Here is a 22,062-nt window from a genome sequence, read left to right as displayed (position 1 = left end):
GCCATACTGCACAAGAGTGCCCAATGTCATAAAATATATGTAACAAAGTCTGTATGTAACTAAGTCCTTAGAGGTTAGTTGCAGCGGTCAGGGAAGCACTCTCAACATCCAAAACAACTTACTTTTATAGCCACGCTCCAGCAAAGTTTACACAGCGCTGTGGAAAAATTATAGTTTACTGTAACTGCAGTGTGGCTATGAAAATAAGGGGGTTTGTGGATCTTCAAAGCCCTTTTCTACTGTGTTGCATACTTTCATTGGGCTGCAAGTAAGTCAGGTATCTTTTGGGAATCTTCCCTGCCCAACACCATCTGAGTAAAAAAGTTGAGGATTTCCAAATAAATAAACAAACAAATAAAAAATTTTACACAAAACTAACCTGTTCATCAACGGTGTGGCCTATCGTGATGCTCGGCATGTGCTAACAATAGCTCCTGGCAGGCTCGTACTCCGGTTCCCTGTGCGTGCCAGAGCCTGGCTGCGAGATAGATCTTTCATTGCTACTGCTATCCGGATCAAATCCAGCAAAGGTGTGCCTACCCCTCGCCAAAGCCTTACTCGCCGTACAAATACCTTAAAGACAAAAGAAACACACTGAATTGCCAGGGGCTGGGCAAGAGATAAAGAACAGAAAAGGGGGAGAGAAGTCCCTGCCAAGCTGAAGGACTCCTACGGGGAGATTTGGGGTTCATCCCTTTCACAGCCATAGCGCTCATTTCTCTTAAGGTGAGAGATGGTTTGCGATGTGTTGCTCCCAGAAATGTCCTCCCTGAATGAATCCTTCCTGTAGCTTTACAGCAGGTGTCAGTCAGACATGGCCAAATACATGTTTGCAAGACCTGTCCATACAGAAATAATTTCATAACCTGCAGATGTCAAGAAACCAAGACAAAATAATACAGCACACACCACGTTGAATATGGTTAACTAAGTTGCTTTTAGTTTATTAAGTTTACCCATATACAGAGTTGGTTTTGAAAACACCGTGTGAAAGAGCCAGGACAAAGTGTAACAAAATGGTGCAGGAAAAGATTTCAATATGCAACGTGCCAGTGTACCTACTGTGTTTTATACATACTTTACACTGGAAACCAAAAAACCCACATTTTTCCGAGGAAGTACATATTTTATTTGGAACTGGCAAATTTAGTTTATTAATATGTAAAAAAATAAATCTACAATAGCAACAGTGCAAACACATGAGAACTTGCATGGCATACAGAACACAACTGAATAAAAATTATTATACAAGGGGCCCAGTGTTTCCTATGGTGCTGGCTGCGATGTGTACAACAAACAACAGGGTGAGGAATAAACTGCAACATAAACAGGAAGATGAGTTGCATATTACTGGTTCTGTCTTGTACGGTCTCTCTATTTCAGGAGGTAAAGCTGTCATGCCTTGGATCTGCAATTAAAATAATAAAAATTGGTCAGAGCTTCATCACATAAGATTAGAAATCTGTATTTTGCTAACTACTTGGCAGCTTTCATGAGAATCTATTGTTAGTTCTGTAGTGGGGTTTTGACTCTTACTGTGGAGACATCGAGCTCAGTAAAAATATTAATATATTGCACGCCAAACGATCATCCAGTGTGCACATCCATTGTTCTCAGCTTGGGAACAGCTGTACACACTGGCATCCTCTCCAGTAAAGCAAGGTTAGGCTTTCGTTGCTTGAGTTGTATGACCTTATTTTGCTTTGTGGGACTGGTCGGTTGTTTTGGGTTTTGTTTTCATCTTTCTGGCAGATAAAAATGGAAGTTTATAGTGTTACGGTGTGATAGGGATATTGGATGATATTTGAATGCCTTCATTTGTACATAACAAGGCTTATACTTGCATGTACAAGGCAGTTGTTCCTGTTTTCCAGTTATTCCTATTTATTTCACAGAATCACAGAATGGCCGAGGTTGGAAGGGACCTCTGGGGGCTCATTTGGTCCGATGTTCCGGCTCAAGCAGGGCCACCTACAGCAGTGTCATATTTCTATATATTGAGCACTTTTTAGTCTTCCTGTAGAACTCAGTGCAATTTTTATGGAATTAGACATAACTACCTGCCTGTCCTGGTTTTGACATGAAATTGGAGAGATTTGGGTACACTGCTTGGCTAGGCTTTTCCTAAATGTGCTCCCTACACATTCAAGAAAAGAAGCTATGCAAAAAGCGAGACCCTGGACACAAACATTTTTGAAGATTTGAATGCCCACCTGCACAGCATGTGCTCGCTTTGGGTTTTTTCCATGTTGCAATTACCCTGCGCTGCAGGAAAAAAAAAATCTAAATATTCACTTAATCTTAGCAAACACAACAGAAAGCTAAAACTCATCAAGGGACCATCCCTACAGAAGGATAAAGGTACTTTCAACTCACTTCCTCTACTTCAAGTTTTTTCCTTCTTGTAACAACTCACTGATTGTTTGGCCATTCAGGTTAAATCTGTTCTTGATTTTGATGAGGATGGCCATTTTAATGTAATATCACTAATAAGGGAAGGGAAAGGAAAGAGTCCTAATCTTAGCTTTGATGAATGTGCCCAAGTCATTTGATACAGGAAACTATGATTAAAAGGAAGGCCTAAGCACTCCCAGTTCCAGTGAGCTCACTCCTTGACTATGTTCTTTAAATTTTAAGTACTGTTCCTTATTCCTGTAAGATAAAGGGGAACAGCATACCATTTAAAAAACCAAAACAAAACAAAACAAAAAAACCTATCCCCTCTTGATAAAAATTCTGTGTGCTTTTCATCATCTTAACTTGTCCTCTGACAAATAATCAGTGAAAGAGTGACTACGCAGCTGCTACTGGGCAGCAGTTGCAAAGGTCAAGAAGTTTAACCAAAACTGGTGAATAGTGGCAGGTACTGTCAATAACTACTTTTCACAGAAGGTCTGCAGTGGGACAAATATTAGAAAAAAAGAGAACCTCTTTGATTACTTGTAGCACATGGTATTTCATTGACAACCCATGGGCAGAACAGTCTGATCAATGTTGGGAAGACCCGAGAACACTGCTGCAGGAAGGGCAATTTCTCCACCACCTGAAAGCACCGTGTGACAGCGTGGGCTGTTTTGCGGGGTGAGGACAATGAGGCAAAAGTCCTTTCCTAGGAAGTATTTCATCAGTAGTATCTCACATCTTTTAGTCATGGTCTCTGTTAGTCTAGCCTAAAATCGCAGTAGGAGATAAGCCAGTACAATGAGACAATCTCCTCTTCTGAGCAGAAAAGCTCAAAAAAGTAAAATGGAGTCTTGGTTTTGGACTCTGTAAAGGAGTTCAAGGAGCAATATGTATTTTTCAGCATCTCCTTCAGGGATAATACTATATGCACTAGTAGTTCTTTACAAACACACATCAGCACTAAAGATGACAGCTTTTCCCAGCAGTCCTGTTAAAATACCAGGAGACATTTAGAATAAATAATAACTTACTGGGGAATTATTTTTTATCTTAGAGTTCTTTTCATCAAGAGAATTGGGAAAGGAAAACTATAATAAAATCTTCCAAAGGTGCACAAAGGAAACGGATAATCCAAATGTACCTTTTTTGGCCCAATACTATAGCCATCTCTAAGACACAAGACCAGCAAAAAAGCAAGAAATATTGGAAGAGTATTCATATAACTTTAGGTAGTCTAAATGCCTGAGTTAAGAAGTCAGATTCTTGAGGCTTCCTTATGCAGTCAATGAGCTTCCCCCTACAGAGTGACGTAGACAAGAAACCTGATTTAGGGATTTTGAATCATCCATCACAAGACCCAACATAAGTCCCTGACAATGGAGGCCACCAAGGGAAAACAGCTTTTTAACTTGGTCACGTAATCTGGACACATACGGTTACCCTCTGATCAGTCCCAGACACACTGGAAGACTCCATACTCCTACTACTCATCCCAAGTGCTAATTGAAGTTCCGACTTTTCTATTCTTTTTCAATACTTCTAAAATAATGCTCGAGTTAGGCGAAAGCATTGATAAAACATTCTCATCATTTGTTATTGCATGTAAATGTAATATGGCCGTGTAAACAGTCTAAAGACATATAACCGGGTACTTATTCATATACAATGAAGCAGAGTAAACCACATTTGTTTCATGGCATTGTTGCCCCCTTTTCAACACTTAGACTTACCGACCATTCTGCATTATCTGTTTTTGAACATCTCACATTCACTGGTAGTTTAAGCACAAGTTCATTATAGGAGAGACCCTCCGATCTGGACCATTTGAATTTGTTCATTGCATCCATAAAAGACAGGTTTTTATATTGCTTAGGACTCTTGATAATGAAAGGCCAAGTCCTAAAGAAAAATAAATAAGTAGGTTTTAAAAAATAGATAAATGCCATTAAGTTGGAACTGATGAGGAAAAGCTTTTGGAGAATTTATTCAGAAAAACAAATGTACTATTAGTATGTATATTATGTCACATATATCACATTCTCTGCTAAGTTCTCTGCTACTGAAAACTAACGCAGTTTCATTGATTTTAACAGAACTACAAAACTTTGTCAGCAGTTTAGGACTTGCCTCCAGCTGCTTTTAGAAATGAAAGACTTCAACTTAAGAAAAAGAATTAACGTTGCTCTTCTCTGATCTACAAACTGAATACACAGGCAATACAAAACAGATCTTCTGTTGTAACTTCTCAAAAAAAAAACCCCAACAAAACAAAAAAAAGCACCACACCCTCTGTTAGGCTTGGCAGAGAGCATTGTAAAGAAACGTTTGGCTTCAGAAAGCTGCTTCCAGATGGCTCTGCCAAGCTCTGGTCATAACTCAGATAACAGGTCAAAACTCAGCCTAGCACAGGAGTTGCTCTAGCATGCATTGGTTGGCACCGGTGCCAAAAGATCAAATGGGAGTAACTGGTGCTGTGGACATTGCGTTTTGGCATGTCCCTACATGCTGGCTGCAACGGGACTTTTTGCCAGGGGCTGGATAGAGACGCGCTGCGCTGCTGTGAGAGAGACGGCAATTTGCCCACACGTGGGAATCCTCCCCATGAAAAAGTGGGGCCAAACCCACTTCTCGCCAGCCAAAGACGTGGAAAGGGAAGGAAAGAGATTTCTCATCTTTCATTTAGTAAAGAAAACTCAAAAATAATAACAAAGGAGAGAAAAAAAAAAACCAGCTAAAGAAAACCTTTTCCATTGTTCTTGCTTTCTCCTTGTTTGACTACTGGGATGAATGAAAGCGTGGTGGATGGGTCAAGTTTTTAAAAACAGAAAGTCCAATACAGCTAGTGGAAGAATGAAAGCAGCTAAAACTTTATCGAAGTAGCCTGATTAATACTTTGGTTGGAGCATGAGTTACTTTTCAAAGCCCTTTAGACAGATCTGTGTTATCTTGCAGTGGGCTGTCTCCCACTTGCTTTGGGTAAAGTGCTGCCTGTGCCAAAGTTCTGCTCTACTCAACACTTGGGCACGGAAGACATAATTTTAATCAAGCACCTATTTTACGCTATTGTGGCCCAATCGCTTTCATCTCAGCTCCTCATGATTTATACCACTGTCTGGGCCACCAGACTGAGGGAAAAAAGTTTTAAAGTGAGCCACAGTGCCTTGATCCTGCTTCCAGTTTGCCTTCGTCTCTAAGTCAAGACAGACTTTGGAGGAGTCAGTGAAGCAATTCCCGTGTAAGACTGACACAAGAGAGATGAGTATCAGGTCACATATCCTTAGGCTGACAGAGCTTAATGAAACAAGAATTGTGGATTAGGTCATAAATACTAGAGGCATTAATAATCTCTTCTTCTAATTACTATTCCATTTGCGGCAGACAGTCTGCATACTTACTCTATTCAAAACATCTTTATTTCCCCAGGCCAAATGTGCATTTTTTCCTTAAGTACAGTTATCATGAATGAACACTCAAGAGAGCATACATTTGTTAGAATATTTTCTTTCTAAGCTCAGAAAGACTATTTTAGCTAGGACTAATTTAGAAACTGTGTTCTCCCTGTATTAAGAGATTTTGAATAGAAATAGTGTGGAAAATGAAGTAGACATTGATTGTATTGTGACATTCTTCAGACTCTTCTGTCTTGAATATGAATTTCAGAACTAAGACCAGTAAGCCTGTACATCAAATTACTTTGCAATCATAGTTTTACATGTTTTTGTTAAGATAAACTGTATAAGGAAAGAGAACTTTAAGAATTTAAATGTGATGACACACTATTAGTCTATCAATTTTATTTTGAATTCTTACTACTACCTTAGTTTAGTGCAACTAACAATACAAATGTAATTCACTTTTCACCACTAATAGTGCATTCTGTTTTCCATTGTTTGATTATTTTTCTGCATTTCATTCATTTGGGAACTTTCCTCTTTAGACTATTCTCACTCTGTTTACAATCACTTCCACTGCTGATCTGCTATTGAGATGCTTTAATTTTAGGCACTGTACGGAAGGCTTAAAAACGGAAATATGCTATTTATTGATTTTTATATATTCACACACATTTATCCTCTCTGTAGCGGGCTTCCTCCCATCTCCTACCAAAATTTAAATTTTATACGAGATTCTGGAAATCACTCTTGCTCTTAGTGAGCAATATCGTTGCGCAGGTCATCCCACTGACATTCAAGGGCAGAAAAGCCAGATCCAACAACACAACGGGAAGCATTTTGTTCTTGCCGAGGACTCTCATGATGAAGGACAGCAAGACTTCTGCTGACTTACTGGAGAAACTGCAACACCTTGTTTAAAATTCACCAGCCTGTGGTTTTCCCCAGCGGTGAGATGCCAGCTGAATTGCATGGCCCTTCATGGTGGTTATTATAGATCCTGAGTTGCCTAAATGGTAACAACCCCCACCCCTTGCCATTCACAGAGGGGATATTTAATATTTGTGGAGCACTGAAGTAGGCAGATCTTACAACAAAATGATATTACCCCATTTGGGCTGAACAGTGGGCCAATATTCAGATTCTTATGGGTTATTTTTATTACGAAGAAAAGCTGATGAATGAGCTAGGGTGTTTTTTTCCTAACATGGATTTACATCTCAAAAATATGCAGCGTCCTGCTTTCCTGAATGGTAGGAGTCCGAGGCTCAGGACACAGTGTCTTTGCACAGAACTGCAAGCCCCTGCATCCAACACTTCACTTAAAAAGCTCTATTCTTCCTCCTGGCTAGATTTCTACCACTGCTTCCATGTTTTTCTCTCTACTCACCTTGCATCCTCTGACTTGTCATTCTTCCAATGCCTCCATTATCTCGTTTCTCTCCACCATGGTGCTTATCCATGGTGCTACCATTTATCTTTTACTACGAACAACTTCATATTCTCTCAATCTCTCCATTTCTTTTCTAATTTACAACTTCTTCGCCTTTTGTGTATTTTTGTGAGTGTCACCAAGATAGCATTAAGCTCTATATGCGAGCAACAGTTTCAGGATCTGAAGAATTACTGTCAACAAATCTACCCAAGGTAATTCAATACCCATGCTCCCAAACTCTAAACTTTCAAAATTATCTCCATATATGTGAAACACTGATATGTTTTGATAAATTGAGAGATTTGAAACATCAATATGACATTGATACGTGGTCTTTTTACATGTAAAGTAAACTTGTAAACTTTTAGTGTGGTGAAAAAAAAACTGCAGTGAGAAATACTATTTCTTCAACAGAAGAAACTGCTCTTTTATTAAAAATAAAAAAAGATGCAAAATAATTTGGCAGGAAAAATAAGTAGCAGCACAATGTATTGACCAAAAACGAGTGACATGAGTGACCCTGCAACATGTTGCACTACCAGAAAGAAATAAAGGTCTAATAAAAATGTCCCTGTAATCCCACAGACAGAAATAGAGGTGCTACACATATCCATAAACATTTTACTTGCCTGACTGGTCTATAGATTTCCTTAACACCAATGAACTGGAGTTGTTCCATTATATCTGGAATACTTGCACATCGGGTGAGGTTGATTCTCGGGTAGTAAAGCAGATACGACAGACACATTTCATTCCTGGTGCTCAGACCACCCTGAAAATGGGATTTTTCTTTAAATCAAGATAGCATTGGAATCCCGCAGATAAAAACACCAATTAGCATTTATATGCTGATGAAATTTGTATCAGGAGGCCCAATTCAACAGGTATATTTTGCACATTAGGCTATCAAGTAGCAAGAAGTTATTACTTAATTAATTACAAAATACACTGCAAGCTCAAGCAATAACTCCTGAGCTTAAAAGATGACAGAAAGAACAACTATCAATAAAGAAGACTCCTATTATGTTGGAGAGTACTATCTGACTTCAGGCTTATTTTCATTTCAGCTGTCTCCAAGTTACTTTTATCTACGGTGTTTCAGAAAAAGGCCTTCAAAGTGGAGCTGATGGAGAAAAAATCTGGTAGGATAATTAGTCTGTTTAATAAGAAATTAAATGAGCTTTGCCTAGCAAAATGGAGGCCAGGATGGAAAAAAGTATCTCTAAGGACTCTCCTTGGAAATACATATGCAGAGTATGAAAAGAAAAGAGTTACTTAAGTTAACAGATAATGTTGACTCAAGAACAAATGAGCACTAACTATAAAATAATTAATTAATTACAGTAAGACTTTTAGCTAGCAGAAGACATAGACTCTTAAACAGTCTTCCATTGAGAGCAATGGGGCAAACAACTAATTTAAAATCAATCTTGGTAAATATGGACAAGATAATGAGTTGCGTGTTCCTAAAACCCATGTGAGAACGGTTACACAAATCTCACAGAACCACAGGAACAGGAATGGAGAACACAAAATACATGAACTAAAGGCCAAGAGCTAGTGTGGTCGCCACACAGGACAATAGGACAAAAACTCAAAAGCCTTTGTTCTCGCTCTTTTGCTTTTCTTTATATACCTACTGCATGCGCCTACATGCCAGCCATGTAGGAGAGGGAGAGGTATCATCACAGGGAGAGGTATCCCTGTGCTCTCTGGATGCCAGGACCAGGTCTTCCTTGGCCAACAGAAACCCCTCCGGTCTCACCTCTGGAGGTCTGGATCCAGCACCTCCCAAGGAAGCAGGATCAGCCCCTGGTGAAGGCTGGGTGCTGGCAGCTACTTCCCTCCCATAAGCATACTGGGTCTGGCATCACTCTCTGGTTTCACAGCCAGCTGGCACAGTCCAGCTCATTTCCCAACAACCGAATTTGCTTCACCTCTAAAACCAAGTGGCCAGATCGCAATGGCCTCTGCTAACCTAAAAAGCTGCGTCTGGGAGACCATGTGCTGCCATGTGCCAAGCCTGAGCCAGACCCTCTCGACCCCAAAGGGGATGCTCTCCCCCTGGCCACAGCCCTGCCTTGTCTGCTGCCGTGGACATGCACCCAGTGCTGTGGCACAGCCGCCCTTCATGCCTCGCCTGCAAGGGTGCAAGGCTACGGCAAAGGCTCCTCCTGCACTGTCCTGGGGGCAGCAGCTCTGCAGGAGGGTCCCTGATGCTGGAAAACCCACCGCATGAGAACGGTAACGCACAGAGGCTCACTGAGCCCAGCCTCCTCCTCCCAGCCCAAAGGACCTGCCTGCTGCCTGGATTCTACATTAGGCACAAAAGCCAAGTGGTCCCATCTTAACCACAGCGTAAGTAAAAATCAGTATGTAAGAACTAGCAATTACAACTTTGTGGAAAAATGGTGGGTAGCAAGTTCATAAAAATAATTCATTAGAATATGCAGAATTTGCATGTCAATACATGTTATGAAGAAAGCACTCCCTACACTAGCTAAGTCTGATTTTTAAAGATCTTTTATGAACTAGCTTGTTTAATTTTCTAAACTAGCCATTTGAATGCCTTATGCAAGAGATCAGACTATTCTCATAATAGTCCTGATGACTTTAAAACCTAAGAATCTATGAAAGGAAAGATAATACATAATTACGTGCACACAGGCGTTAGCAAGTAAGTTCACACTTTTCAATAACATTTTATGAAAAAGATTTTAGTCCCCAATATTATCTGTGTACTTATTTTGATCCATTAAGACTTGGCTTACCCATGTCATGCGAATTCGGTCCACAGTACTGTAGTGACATTCTGTGATTAAATTATCCCCCTGAAACACAAGATTTAGGAAGTTCAGAGTTCTGAAGTTCATCAACACCAGCTTCAGGTAACCACAGATGACAGAAAACACTTAAGAAATAAAGATCAGAGCAGTGGACAGGACTTTTTGAAAGAGCAAAGGATTAGGTAATAAGCATATGGTAAGGCTTTGGCACTTAGCATTCATATTATGTCTGATCCTCAGGGATCCCCCATGGATTTAAACAGAGCCTTACTAATAGTCTGGTCTGTTTTTCTAAAATAGCAATGGAGGAGCCCAGTTATAATCCTATTTTCAGGAAAATTATGTATATAGACTTGGCACTTCAGGGCGTGCTCTAGCGGCAGAGATCGTAGGGTTGGGTTTTTTTGTGTGTATGGTTGGACTCGATGATCTCAAAGGTCCTTTCCAACCATGAAGAGTCTATGATTCTGTGATGTATACACATGAGTATTGCTCCAAAACCCATCCAGTTCTAGTTTGGAGAGCCTTCCCCAGGCTAATTTATCCTGCCAACTTCAATAGAAACACTTGCCAAATGAGGAAAAGAAGGCTTTCCACATCACAATAACAACTGTTTATCTGCCAAGCCTGCGAGTAGAGGAGTGGCAGGCAAAGACTTAAGTATATTGACAGATATGTATGGGAAAGGCTGAATACTTACCTTCTCAAGTACATACAAATTAACTTTTTGCTGTCTTGACAAACTGATCTACAGTTTGGTAGTACCTCTATTCCCTGTACCTAATCAAATACAAATCTCAAAACCACCATGATAATCAAGTGGAAATGAAAATGTTGAAGAACATAGCCAGATGTCCAAATTGTGATATTTTTGGACAACTTCACATCACAAGGATGCCAGAGGTTTATTCGTTTTGGTTAATTTTTTTTTTTTTTTTTGTATCAGCATCTTACCCTATCACCCATTGTACTAGTCTTCCCTGCAAAAATCAGATCACCCTTCAAAGGCCGATAATTTCTCCTTTCCCGTGGGCTGTCTCATTGCCAGATCAATGCTAGCACTAACTACTCCGGGCTGCTGGAAGAAGCTGTGTCAGCCTCCTGTCGGACAGATGGAGACAGAGCTCTCTGAAGCAGCATGAACTGGCACGGCTTCGCTGCCCCCAGTGGGAATATGCTGGTTCCCACCAATGAGGTCTCTGGCTCTCGTGGCTTACGGACTGGATAACATTCACTAGAAGTGTTCCTTCTGTGAGATTAAATCTTTTGCTTCCAAATTTGGAAGAGAGTGCTAGTACGTGAAGAAAACAAATAACCCCGACTCCTCGAGCTGAAAGAAGGATACACCCTTGGAAGAGCTGGCAGAAGGACAGAATAACAAGAACTTCTATGAAAATTTTTAATATTAATAATTAATTGATTAGGCTGTGGTCCGAATTACACCAGAATGATGTATGTAAAGCTGTACTGGTATTTTTGCATAAGATGAAAACAATAGAAGGCATGAAAAAGGCTCACTTCAGAGAAAGAATTCCTGTTTCTACTCAAGCTGTCTTTTTTAAGTTGCTGATACTATCAAATACTTCTTTTAGTCTTTCTGCAGCCTACTCCCTTTTGTTCTTGAATTTTAAGAGGTCTTTCTCTATAATCTGCGTGGATTTTCCTAAAAATATTACAGGCTTTCTCTGCAAACCTGTCATCTTCTGCCAGCCCCCTTCCTAAACCCTTCAACACTTCTTTCCTGGAGGAGGTAACACCAGTTTGTCTTTGAAGTCCCTGTGGAGTACAAGCAGTTGGACTTCAAAGAGTAAATGCTACACCTGAACATCCATGTTTTGCTGTAGAAATAAAATTAGAAAGTTAGCATTTTAGTGTCTTGCCTTTAAAGGACAAATATTAAAGTATACGACTGTGGGAGAAGAGACTTAAGAGAGGAAGGGACTCGAAGAGAAGCCTGGAAGTTTAAACCATGGGGCTCCTGACCATACTTGAAGTTCAGTCATTCCAAAGGTCTTCCCCTTCCCCTACTGGCTTCAATCATAAAAAAAAATCCAGTTGTTTGATATTTTAAATCTGGCCAATTCCACCAATAATGGGCTTGTTCATATGCACCCAGACAGGTACATCTCCAGCTGCTGCTGGTCATATCTGGAGCACCCAATTTTTGCAACACTAACATTCTGTCCTCAGGCCAAATCTTCAAAAATAGATGCCAGCTGGAACTAACAAAGGTTGAGTGAATGATTTTTAAATGAGTGACTCAACCAAAAAAATCTAGATTCTTTTCATGCAATATCTATGGACAGCTACTGCTTTATAATGTAATTGCGGTTGGGAGTTTTTTAAAAGATAGATTACATTTTTCTCACAAGAAGAGCAGATAGAATTGCATTATTTCTTCTTCTGAAGGGTTTTGTTTACTCAGTGAAACCTCATGTGGAACGTGGGCGTAGAGTTTTACTCCCAACAACAAATAAAAATGTGAAACAAGTAAGATTTGGCTGATTTGTAGACACATGTTTGCAAGGCTGGATACTTGCTGTGTGCAAATACTCAGGATGTGCTACTTGGCTCCAAGGGTTCCATAAGGCCACACAGTGGTGTTTCCATTCTTCAGCTGGCTGGAAGCACGAAGATGGCATAACCAGGCACATGTGTGATTTTATAGTCTACTTTGCTCAAGTATTTCATAGAATCATAGAATTGTTTAGGTTGGAAAAGACCTTTAAGATCACCACGTCCAACCGTTAACCCAACACGGAGAAGTCCACTACTGAACCATGTTCCTAAGAACCACATCTACACATCTTTTAAATACCTCCAGGGATGGTGACTGAACCACTCCCCTGGGCAGCCTGTTCCAATGCTTGACCACCAGTGGCGAGTACAAGGGGACGATCACTTCCCTAGTCCTGCTGGCCACACTATTTCTGATATAAGTCAAGATTCTATTTGCCCTCTAGATCACCTGGGCACACTGCTGGCTCATATTCAGCCAGCTGTCAACCAACACCCCCAGGTCCTTTTCCACCAGGCAGCTTTCCAGCCACCCTTCCCCAAGCCTGTTGCTGCATGGGGTTGTTGTGACACAAGGGCAGGACCCAGCACTAGGTCTTGCTGAACTTCGTACCATTGGCCTTGGCCCATCGATCCAGCCTGTGCAGATCCCTCTGTAGACCCTTCCTACCCTCCAGCAGATCAACACTCCCACCTAACTTGGTGTCGTCTGCAAACTTACTGAGGGTGCACTCAGTCCCCTCATCCAGATCGTTGATAAAGATATTAAACAGAACTTGCCCAAATACTGAGCCCTGGGGAACACCACTTGTGATTGGCTGCCAACTGGATTCACCACAACTCTTTGGGCCTGGCCATCCAGCCAGTTTTTTACCCAGCGAAGCGTATGCCCGTCCAAACCACGAGCAGCCAGTTTCTCCAGGAGAATGCTGTGGGAAACGGTGTCAAAGGCCTTACTGAAGTCCAGTCTACTGTAACAGTAAAGTTCAAATCAAGTAGTTGTGGACACCAAATGCACCCAAAGAACAGCTTGAGTTCATGGGCCAGTCAGTTCCGCAGTGTCTCCTGAGATACTGCAAATTCACTGCATTAGTCACTCTGCAACAAGTGAAAAAATAAACAAAACATTCACGAATTCTATAGCAAAATTAATCCTAAATGTCAGTAAATGTTAGGCACACGACCTCTTAAACACTTTCAGGGAAAGAATAAAGAGTGTCATACTGGCAAGATGGTTCTTTCTTCTTTCAGATACTGAAACTCCTGGAAGTTGAAGTCAAACTCATCGTCATAAGCAAGCAGCTTCTGCTCCTCGCCGTTGTGGAAGTGACGCATCCTGATAGCTCTGCCAGCAAGATGAGCATGAAGAAGTACCGCAAACACATGAATCCCAGCAGGTCTCTCAGCACCTAGAGCCTGGCAAGGGGAAACCAACATCATCAGCGTGCCCAGATGCAATGTAATATAATGCAACGTACAAACAGAGTGAAAATATATTAATAAATGCATTTTGCATTCCCTCGGTTTACAGCAAAATGCAGTCTGGAGCAAAAACAAATGTATCTGTGTGTGAAATTAAGATTTTATATACAAAAAAGCTTGGGGGTTTTGGGCAATTTTTTTCTTTAAAAAAAAAAGTTTTGACTCCTAACACACGCAGTTTTTATGAAAATCAACTGGACTGCCAATAATTCTCAATAGATTAAGACTTTCAAGGGTATTATACTAAAACTTGGACGTTATTTTACTGCTAGTGGCTGCTACTGCTGAACGTGGATGTTTATTGTGAAAAGGAATTTCTATGCCATTTTGAAAGACGTTATCATCAATATCATGCCAAGAGAAACACTTTAAATTAAGAGAATGTAATTATAATATGCTCAACTTCCCATCTTCAAGTCAACTGGTAGTGAAATACCATAGGTTTACACCTGAAACTTTTTTCCGGGTCAAAAAAACAGTTTAAAATTTACTTTTCCAAACTGACACAAATCTGACATCACTCCCATTCTAGCTGAGATCTATGGATCCAAACTTTTAGTATGCTAAACTTTGATTCTTGTTCAGAGCTCAAACTAGAAATAACCTGTTATTACAATACCTTTCAAATACCTTAAGCCTTAAGGTCAGAAACCTCAAAATAACAGATTACTCAAGTGGTTTCAGGCTGAAAAATGCTAGGACAATATGCAACATTTAACACTTCCAAGAACAAATCTAAATCCCCTGTCTAATTTGCACTTCACTCCAAACCACATCATAACAAGCATCCATTCAACTTTTCTCTGTAACGAAAAAGTATATGAGAATCTCCCGTGATCACATTAATCACAGATTTTAGACAATACTTCAATTATCTGTAGAGATATTTAGATTATCCTAATGAAACCAAGTGTTTAATGAATGCATAATTTTGTACTTTGGGCCATACAACAAAACATTTCAGGTCTTTAGTTTCTGTGGTTGGTCTAAGAATACCTTTCAGGCTTTCACTTCACTATTATGAGCCTTTTGTTAATGCATAGGTCTTAATTAGTCTCTCTCAACAATTTTTCTGGGCTAGCTATTCTAGGCTATTTATAGCTTTGCCATGGAAAGCGATGTATATGGAACACACAATTAAATCATCACAAGCACTGTGTCACCCAGGATTACTCATACCAGTAAAGCAGCCTGAATACTGAGCACCCCAAATACCCAGATCAAAAAGACTCAACATTCTGGAGGGCAGCATGTAGCAGATGCCTTTCTTCACACATCTTAAACGGTAACTATCAATCTTCCCAAGAAGTTAAAGAGGCTGTCCAAAACTATTTCTAGGAATGAAAACCAATGGATTCAGACAGGAGACATACCTCTTCCAGACATTCCAGTGTGCAGTGACCCTCTGACACAAATTCAGGCATGCCCGGTGGGATATTGTGGAAGAGGCTGACCCAAAGACCGGCTTCAATTACCCCAGCATCATATTTCCTTATAACTGGAGTATAAATTAACCTCAGACCAGAGTTATCTATCAAACCTGCAACAAAAGAACACAGTCAGCCATGGCTGCAAATCAGTATTTAAAAAAAAAAAAAATCCGATTGTTTCACATTTTTCAAGGCTTGTCCTAAGTGTTTTCACGAAAATCGAAGAATCAACCTCAATAACCTGGAAATGAGTCAGACCATATGCAGGAAGTAATAAAGAGAGGCAGGCCACAGGAGGGTTGTTAAACATGGTATGTTAATATCTGTCATGCTCAGATGTGAATGAAAAATATGTGCTGCCCGTAGCCCCTGTGTCCCTTCCACTAAGTTATCCAACACGGACCTCAGAGAAAAGAAGGCAGACCACAGGCAGAGCAAACAATAAAAAGAGATAATAAGACCTCAAAAGGTGCCATGTATGATTTTCAAATCAAATATTTAAAGCCGAGCTTAAAGTTGTTGTGGTTTTTTTCTTTAAAATTTTCAAGCCATGTGTTGTCTTCTACCTGTCAGCTTACCTATTCTTTCACCTTGAGCCCTAGCATTAATTATATTCTTTCTTTGTTTTGGATTGCTTGTCACGTTACAGCATACCCCAGATGACCAAATACGTCGGTTTTGCAATCTCTTCTATTAAAAGAGCATCAATTAAACATATGAAAATTGTCTTCCTAAATCTCAAACTTGAAGATAACACCAGCACCTTGAGTAAAGCAGACAGGAGAACTGCACAGGATTTTAATGCTGCACTCACTCAAGGACCTCTCTTGATTTTAAAAAGTAGCCTAAGGAACCAAAACCTGATTTAAAAATGTTGTGGTTTTTAAGAGCTAAAATGTTGTGAATCTATTTCATTCATCTAAATGTTTAGCCATATGCATTTGTTTGTGTATCTACACAGAATTTATGTTGCCTCTATCATCTACCTGCTTGTAATTATTTCTCTTCTATCAGCCATTTTTATTAGAAAAGATACAAGCAAAAAACAACAATTAATTTGTGTTGCACAAGCTCTGCATTCTGTTAACTCTTCTCTTACCCTCTTCTTTGTTGGTCCTTTTCAAATTTCAGTTTTGAAAATTAAAAATGCAAAAAACATACCAAGTGTCTCAAAGAAGGTAAGAGGCTTCCTAGTGACCTATATTGGTCTTCTAGAAAACATAACAGACATAGCAGTGCCTGAAACTAAATTTTACATCAACATGAAATCAGCAGGCTGTTTTAAGATAGGCAAATGACAGAGAAGCACAGCAGGGACTAAGTTAACCAGTTACTAAAGTACCTAAGAGAGAGTTTTATATAATTATTAAGGAACAAAGGCTATGAACTAGGCATAGCAAATTAAGAGTGGTAATTAACTATGAGACATTCTCCAGTATACAAATCGTGACTTTTCAGGTGAAATATACTGTCCCACAACATCCCAATTTTACTGTGTCTGGGAATCCATACTCATTCCCTTTCTGAAGCTATTTGTACAATCTCATCAACCTGAATTTCTCCTTTGTGGTATTTCCCCTTCAAGCTTGTTGCTAACATCGAAATGCCAGAAATTTTTAAGCTATGTAAGAGTTTTTTGATAAACAATCTCAAAAGAGAACACCTTTCCAACTAAAAGTGAATGTTAGGGATTTCATAAACAGACACATTCAAAACCAGCCAAGTTAGAAGCAATTCAAACATTTTTGAGTCTAACTGGGGGCCAACGCTGACTACCGATCTGAGTCACTTAGGAAAACATCACCCCAGATCACAACGTAAGGCTAACAGTGCAGCCTTTAACCGCCAGACCCAAGCTGGGAAAATGCAGATCCTGAAACGGGAAAATGAAGCCGACCCAGTGGCAGGTTGGGGGCTGTGTCAGGGGGACTCGTGTGCTCCCACCCGAAGCAGTGGGAGAACCCAGGTCTGCCCTCTCCCACTCCTGGCGTGATCTTACCCTGTGCATTTTGTCAGGTAGGAGAGAAACATGACCGGGATTACAGACACCCCGCTCGGCCTGTGCTCTCTGAATTTTCCCAAGGTCTTTGGCGAGACCCTGTGTTCACCTGGGACTGTCCCAAAAAGACAAAATCGTCCCTGTTGCTTAAAAAGGAAACAAAACATTATTGATTCCCAGTTTTTGTATGTGCCACTTGAACTAAAACAACAGTATCATGCAGTACAGTCGATTAAAATAAAATAATGAATTTGGGGACACAGCCAATATGAAAACAGTTTTTCTGCGTGCGACTTCTCGGGTTTTTGGTAATATTTGATAGAAAAGCATGCAACGTCAAGGATGCAAATGAAGTTTACTGTATTCTGCACAAATGTGCATGCTGAAGGGCTAGTGTCCGGCATTAAATAAAACAGTTTTAAGGTAGTTCATCTAGAACAACAAAAAAGAGGAGGAATAAGAGTAAAACAGAACACTATAACCCACACAGAGGATGTTATTTAAACACACGGGAGTGTGAAGAAAGGCCAGTGCACTGTGCTGCATTGGATTTCACTCAGTTCATATACACCAATCACCAGAATATTCTCAGGTACAGTGGCTCAATAAACTTTTGCTTAAGAACAAAAAAGTATCTTTCCAAAAGTCAGCTTCAAAGTTCCCTAGATTTTCTGGGGCTCCCTGGTTTCTTCCTTTTGTTTCTTCTAAATATAAATCAATTTTAGAAAGACAATTAAAAAACACTGTTGTAAATGAAAAGCTTATCTTTTAAGATAAACTGCTTTTACCCAGTGAATGATCTAGCAACCTGAGTCTACACCTCACCTTCAGAAACTGACCTAAAAAAAATGCTAAAAAAAATTAATAAAAGGCTCATTCCCTGTGTTGCTGCCTCACAGTCTGGGTGCTGTGCTGCTCTCTCTCAATCTGATTGGATTTCCCAGCAAAAGGAAAGGAGAGAGAGAGAACACGAAGAACATAGTGATAGGAGGAGATGTATTCACCCGGTCCACAATTCTTTGTCTATCTGAATCTCCCACTGACTTCAGGTTAAGCTTTTGAGTGCAGTGAGAGAAACAATGGGAACCAGGAACTACTGAGCAGGGAAAAACAAACCTCAGCTTTGTATTTGCTCTATTTGCCATGTAATGCAATGAGAAGCACTTGTGTCTAGTGCATTTTCCAGTCTCGCATGTTGTAAAGAGTGTGAGGGCACAAACCTTCTGTGTATGATGGATTGTCATAATGCACCTCCATAAGAACGAACTGAGGGTCAGCTGCTGTGCCAATGGATAAGCCAACATGAGGAGGGTAGGTGAAGCCCTGGAAACCAACGTATACAGAGTGAGACGTGGTTTTGCCACAGTTAAGAGTTAATTTCTTTTTATAAATGCATCTACTCTTTTTTTGCAATGATACAAGCATATTAATGATAAAATTTACAAAGGTGACCTTTTAGAACTTTCTGAACATAGCACTGTGGTGTAATATATTTATTATATACTCAACGCACTAAATAATAGCTATGTCAATACAAAACAGTAGATCCTATGCTTGTTAGAGGATAAAGGTCTGAGGAAACTGGTCTGACCTCGCTGCCGACCCTGCTTTGAGTAGGAGGCTGGACTAGAGATTTCCTGAGGTCGCAACCAACTGCATTATCCTGTGATCTTATGATTATTTATCCTGTATTTATTGCTTGAGCGGAAAAGGAAAATTCCATTTTAAATGTACAAACACTGCATCATCAAGCAGTTAGTCTGTCAATGAAACCCTTATGAAAAGGTGAATCTACATTTTAAATGTCCCCAGTTTCTATAAGCAGTATTTTCCAGGGAATACTGAGGTTGTACATAATTAGGTGGCTTTTCCTGCCCAAATCACTGCATTCTAAGTAAAAGGATGTGAACAATAAAGATGATCTTCATGGCTACATTTGCACCAGGAAGCCATGTAGTGCAAAAGAAATAGCTCTGTACAGTGCAACAGCTTGTGCTGGGCTGAACCCACTGTCCTCTAACAACGATGCTACTTTGGACAAGTTCTGGTCAGACCCAATGCACGGAACCCCGTTTACTGCTGGGAGGTGCTGGGTTCACCCCTGCACGTTCAGTTTAACTTCATCCCAAAGCGGGCTGTACAAGTTCTGAAACCACTCATGATGATAAACAGAGCTTGGTAAGTGGGGATATAGCTAATATTTTAATATGCAATTGGAGATTCTAATTTTCTGAAATATGCAATTTGCAATCCCAACTTTCTTACGCTTCATGGACATTAATGAATTAATCGTAGTATATAGCAACAAATATCACCTCCATTCTGCATACGGGTAAACTGAAGTAAGTGTAGTGAATACTCTAGTAAACCTGAATTTAACCCAGATCTGCCAGATTCCTCCCTGCAGATCTTTAACAACAGGATCATCCTTGCAAAAGCCTTCGTAGTGCTTGTCAAATTATAATTTATTTATATGTGTTTTTTTATTTAACTTAGATTAAGACAGTTGAAAGTACAAATACTAGGTCAGAGCATAGCTGATGGCGAAAATGCACAAAGCATACATCAGGGATAATGCTCACAGTGGATTAAACTTCTGCTGATGGGTCTGTGTAGCACCTCTGGCTTCCTCGCACTTCAGCACTCTTTGACGGTTTTGGACTGCAGACTGGCAAATGCAGGGTCCAGAAACTATCATCATCCCAGTCCCTCTTTGTGCCCACACCATCGTTTGTGTGGGCACACAGTGAATCAAGGGGGTAAAGAAGGGATGGGATTCTTTTGGCAGTGATGCTGCCTTATGTCAGCTGAAAGCATTTACTGCAGCCTAAATTAACAGATGAAATAAGCTGAAAACGCAGCCTGGGGTCAACATGGCATCAGAGACTCTTTTCCGTAGATATGTCCCATTGCCATGAGTAAGGTGGTCGTCTGCACACAGAATCGCTCCTACACTGAAGTGATTTCTCTTTAGGCTGGGTAGGAAACTTTGGAATGATATGCCTGAAACTATCGTAACCAGGTCCTGGCGAGGCACAAAAGGAATTAAATCTATGTCTAACTTTATTTGGAAAATATTGCCTCCATGTCTTTTATGCAGTTACCTACAGAGATTTGCTTTTCTTTCTGCCGCTCTCCACAGGTAACAGATATTGGTCATCACTGGAGGCAGCATATTTCTGTATCAGATGGGCCAAGCTGATACACAGACAGATTTCCATGCTCCCAAGTCATCTTTCTTCCCCTAAGGCATCAATTCTCTCTATACTATATTCATTGATTTTGGCTTGTCACTTGGAATGTTCATTGCATTTCATACTTTCTTAAGTCAACAAGAGCTGAGGACTTACCGGTGAGGCATTTAGGGATTGTGACTGTATACCCTTAAAACCAGACAGATGAAGGAATCATTAATATACTAGGAAGAAGCTTGATTACGATACACACCATCCTAAAGCCCCATTGATGAACCATGCTAGACAGACATTCATCCTACCTCTCCTCCAATGGCCCAAGCAAAAATGACCGTCTCGCATGTAAGAAAAGAGTCTGGCATGTTGGGGTGGTAGCACTCGTGCCCGTAGTCCAGCACACTGTCATTCAAATTGCTGCTGCACTGGTAGAGCAGGATATGGTGCACCAGATTCTCATGGCCTTTCTGGATCAATGGCTCAACCTGTCAGTTTTAAAATGAAAAAGAAAGAAAACACATCTCAGATGTGACTATTTCAATCCAGGTATGCAGACAGAACTAAAAATTATATAGTGCATTTATTTTAAAAGAGGAGACTTGATGTTCGATTGTAGTTAGGTTGAAATGTGACTTCAGCGCTCTGCAACCCCAAGCTTTGCCCAAGTGCATCAACAGGGGGCAGGAGGAAAATTATGTGTCTTGACAAAACCTCTGTTGCCATTTGTCTTGTTCTCCCTTCTCCCGCTCCAGTCTTGCACAGTCACTTGTCTTTCTCCCTGCACAATCTTGTTTAGCCACATTCCAGCATGAAGGGGATATAAACCAGCTGAAAGTCTGTTCAGCTAAACCAGCTTGGTATCTGAACTACTCAGAACTTTCCATCCCTGTTTCTGCCTCTTTTGTACTACTTCAAACTAGAGCTGCCCATAGATTCTGTACATGTACGGTGAGCCTGGAGGTATACCCCACACTCCTCAGCAGCTCAAGATGGACTTTCAAATTTTTTTGACATCTACAAGAACTTAGAATTATTTTACAATCTGCTCAGTTGTAAAGAATTTATTAACACGAAGTCATTCCTGAGAGGTTGGGTGCTCCAGCCTGTTTATGACAGTGGTGAGCTGGAGGGCTCTCAGGGGTGCCCGGGTGCCCCCACTATAATTTGACCATCGAACTTCAGGGTAGGCTGAAATAATTTCATTCCCATTTAATAGTGTTCACTCTCTGTTTGGATGGATGATATTAAATCATCTCTGTCAGAGATGACATCCCCAGGGCAAACATGAATACTTCTTTAAAAAATTATTTTGCTTTTCAGAAAGATCATATTCCACAAATATCAGCATATAGAAAATAGTATTAAAATGGAAGTTTTCCCCTTGCTTTTGCTTTCAAAGATTGCATTCCATTCTATCATACCTACCT

At 40.3% G+C, this 22,062-nt stretch overlaps 1 protein-coding gene across 1 annotated transcript in view; it reads right to left on the bottom strand.

The window, feature by feature from the left end:
• Positions 1-918: 918 nt before the first annotated feature.
• MOXD1 (monooxygenase DBH like 1) overlaps positions 919-22,062 on the bottom strand; it is a 53,455-nt gene continuing 32,311 nt past the window's right edge. The window contains exons 5-12 of the mRNA XM_074580699.1: positions 20,941-21,120; positions 18,665-18,767; positions 15,389-15,555; positions 13,758-13,949; positions 10,002-10,061; positions 7,860-8,002; positions 4,134-4,302; positions 919-1,408 (exon numbers count right to left, since the gene is read on the bottom strand). Coding sequence (XP_074436800.1) covers positions 1,244-1,408; positions 4,134-4,302; positions 7,860-8,002; positions 10,002-10,061; positions 13,758-13,949; positions 15,389-15,555; positions 18,665-18,767; positions 20,941-21,120 — 1,179 coding nt within the window. The 3' untranslated portion in view covers positions 919-1,243. The remainder of the gene's footprint in view (positions 1,409-4,133; positions 4,303-7,859; positions 8,003-10,001; positions 10,062-13,757; positions 13,950-15,388; positions 15,556-18,664; positions 18,768-20,940; positions 21,121-22,062) is intronic.

The sequence above is a fragment of the Larus michahellis genome, chromosome 3 (genome assembly GCF_964199755.1).
Source record: "Larus michahellis chromosome 3, bLarMic1.1, whole genome shotgun sequence".
Classification (NCBI taxonomy): Eukaryota; Metazoa; Chordata; class Aves; order Charadriiformes; family Laridae; genus Larus; species Larus michahellis.
This window is presented reverse-complemented; position numbering and strand designations above follow the sequence as displayed.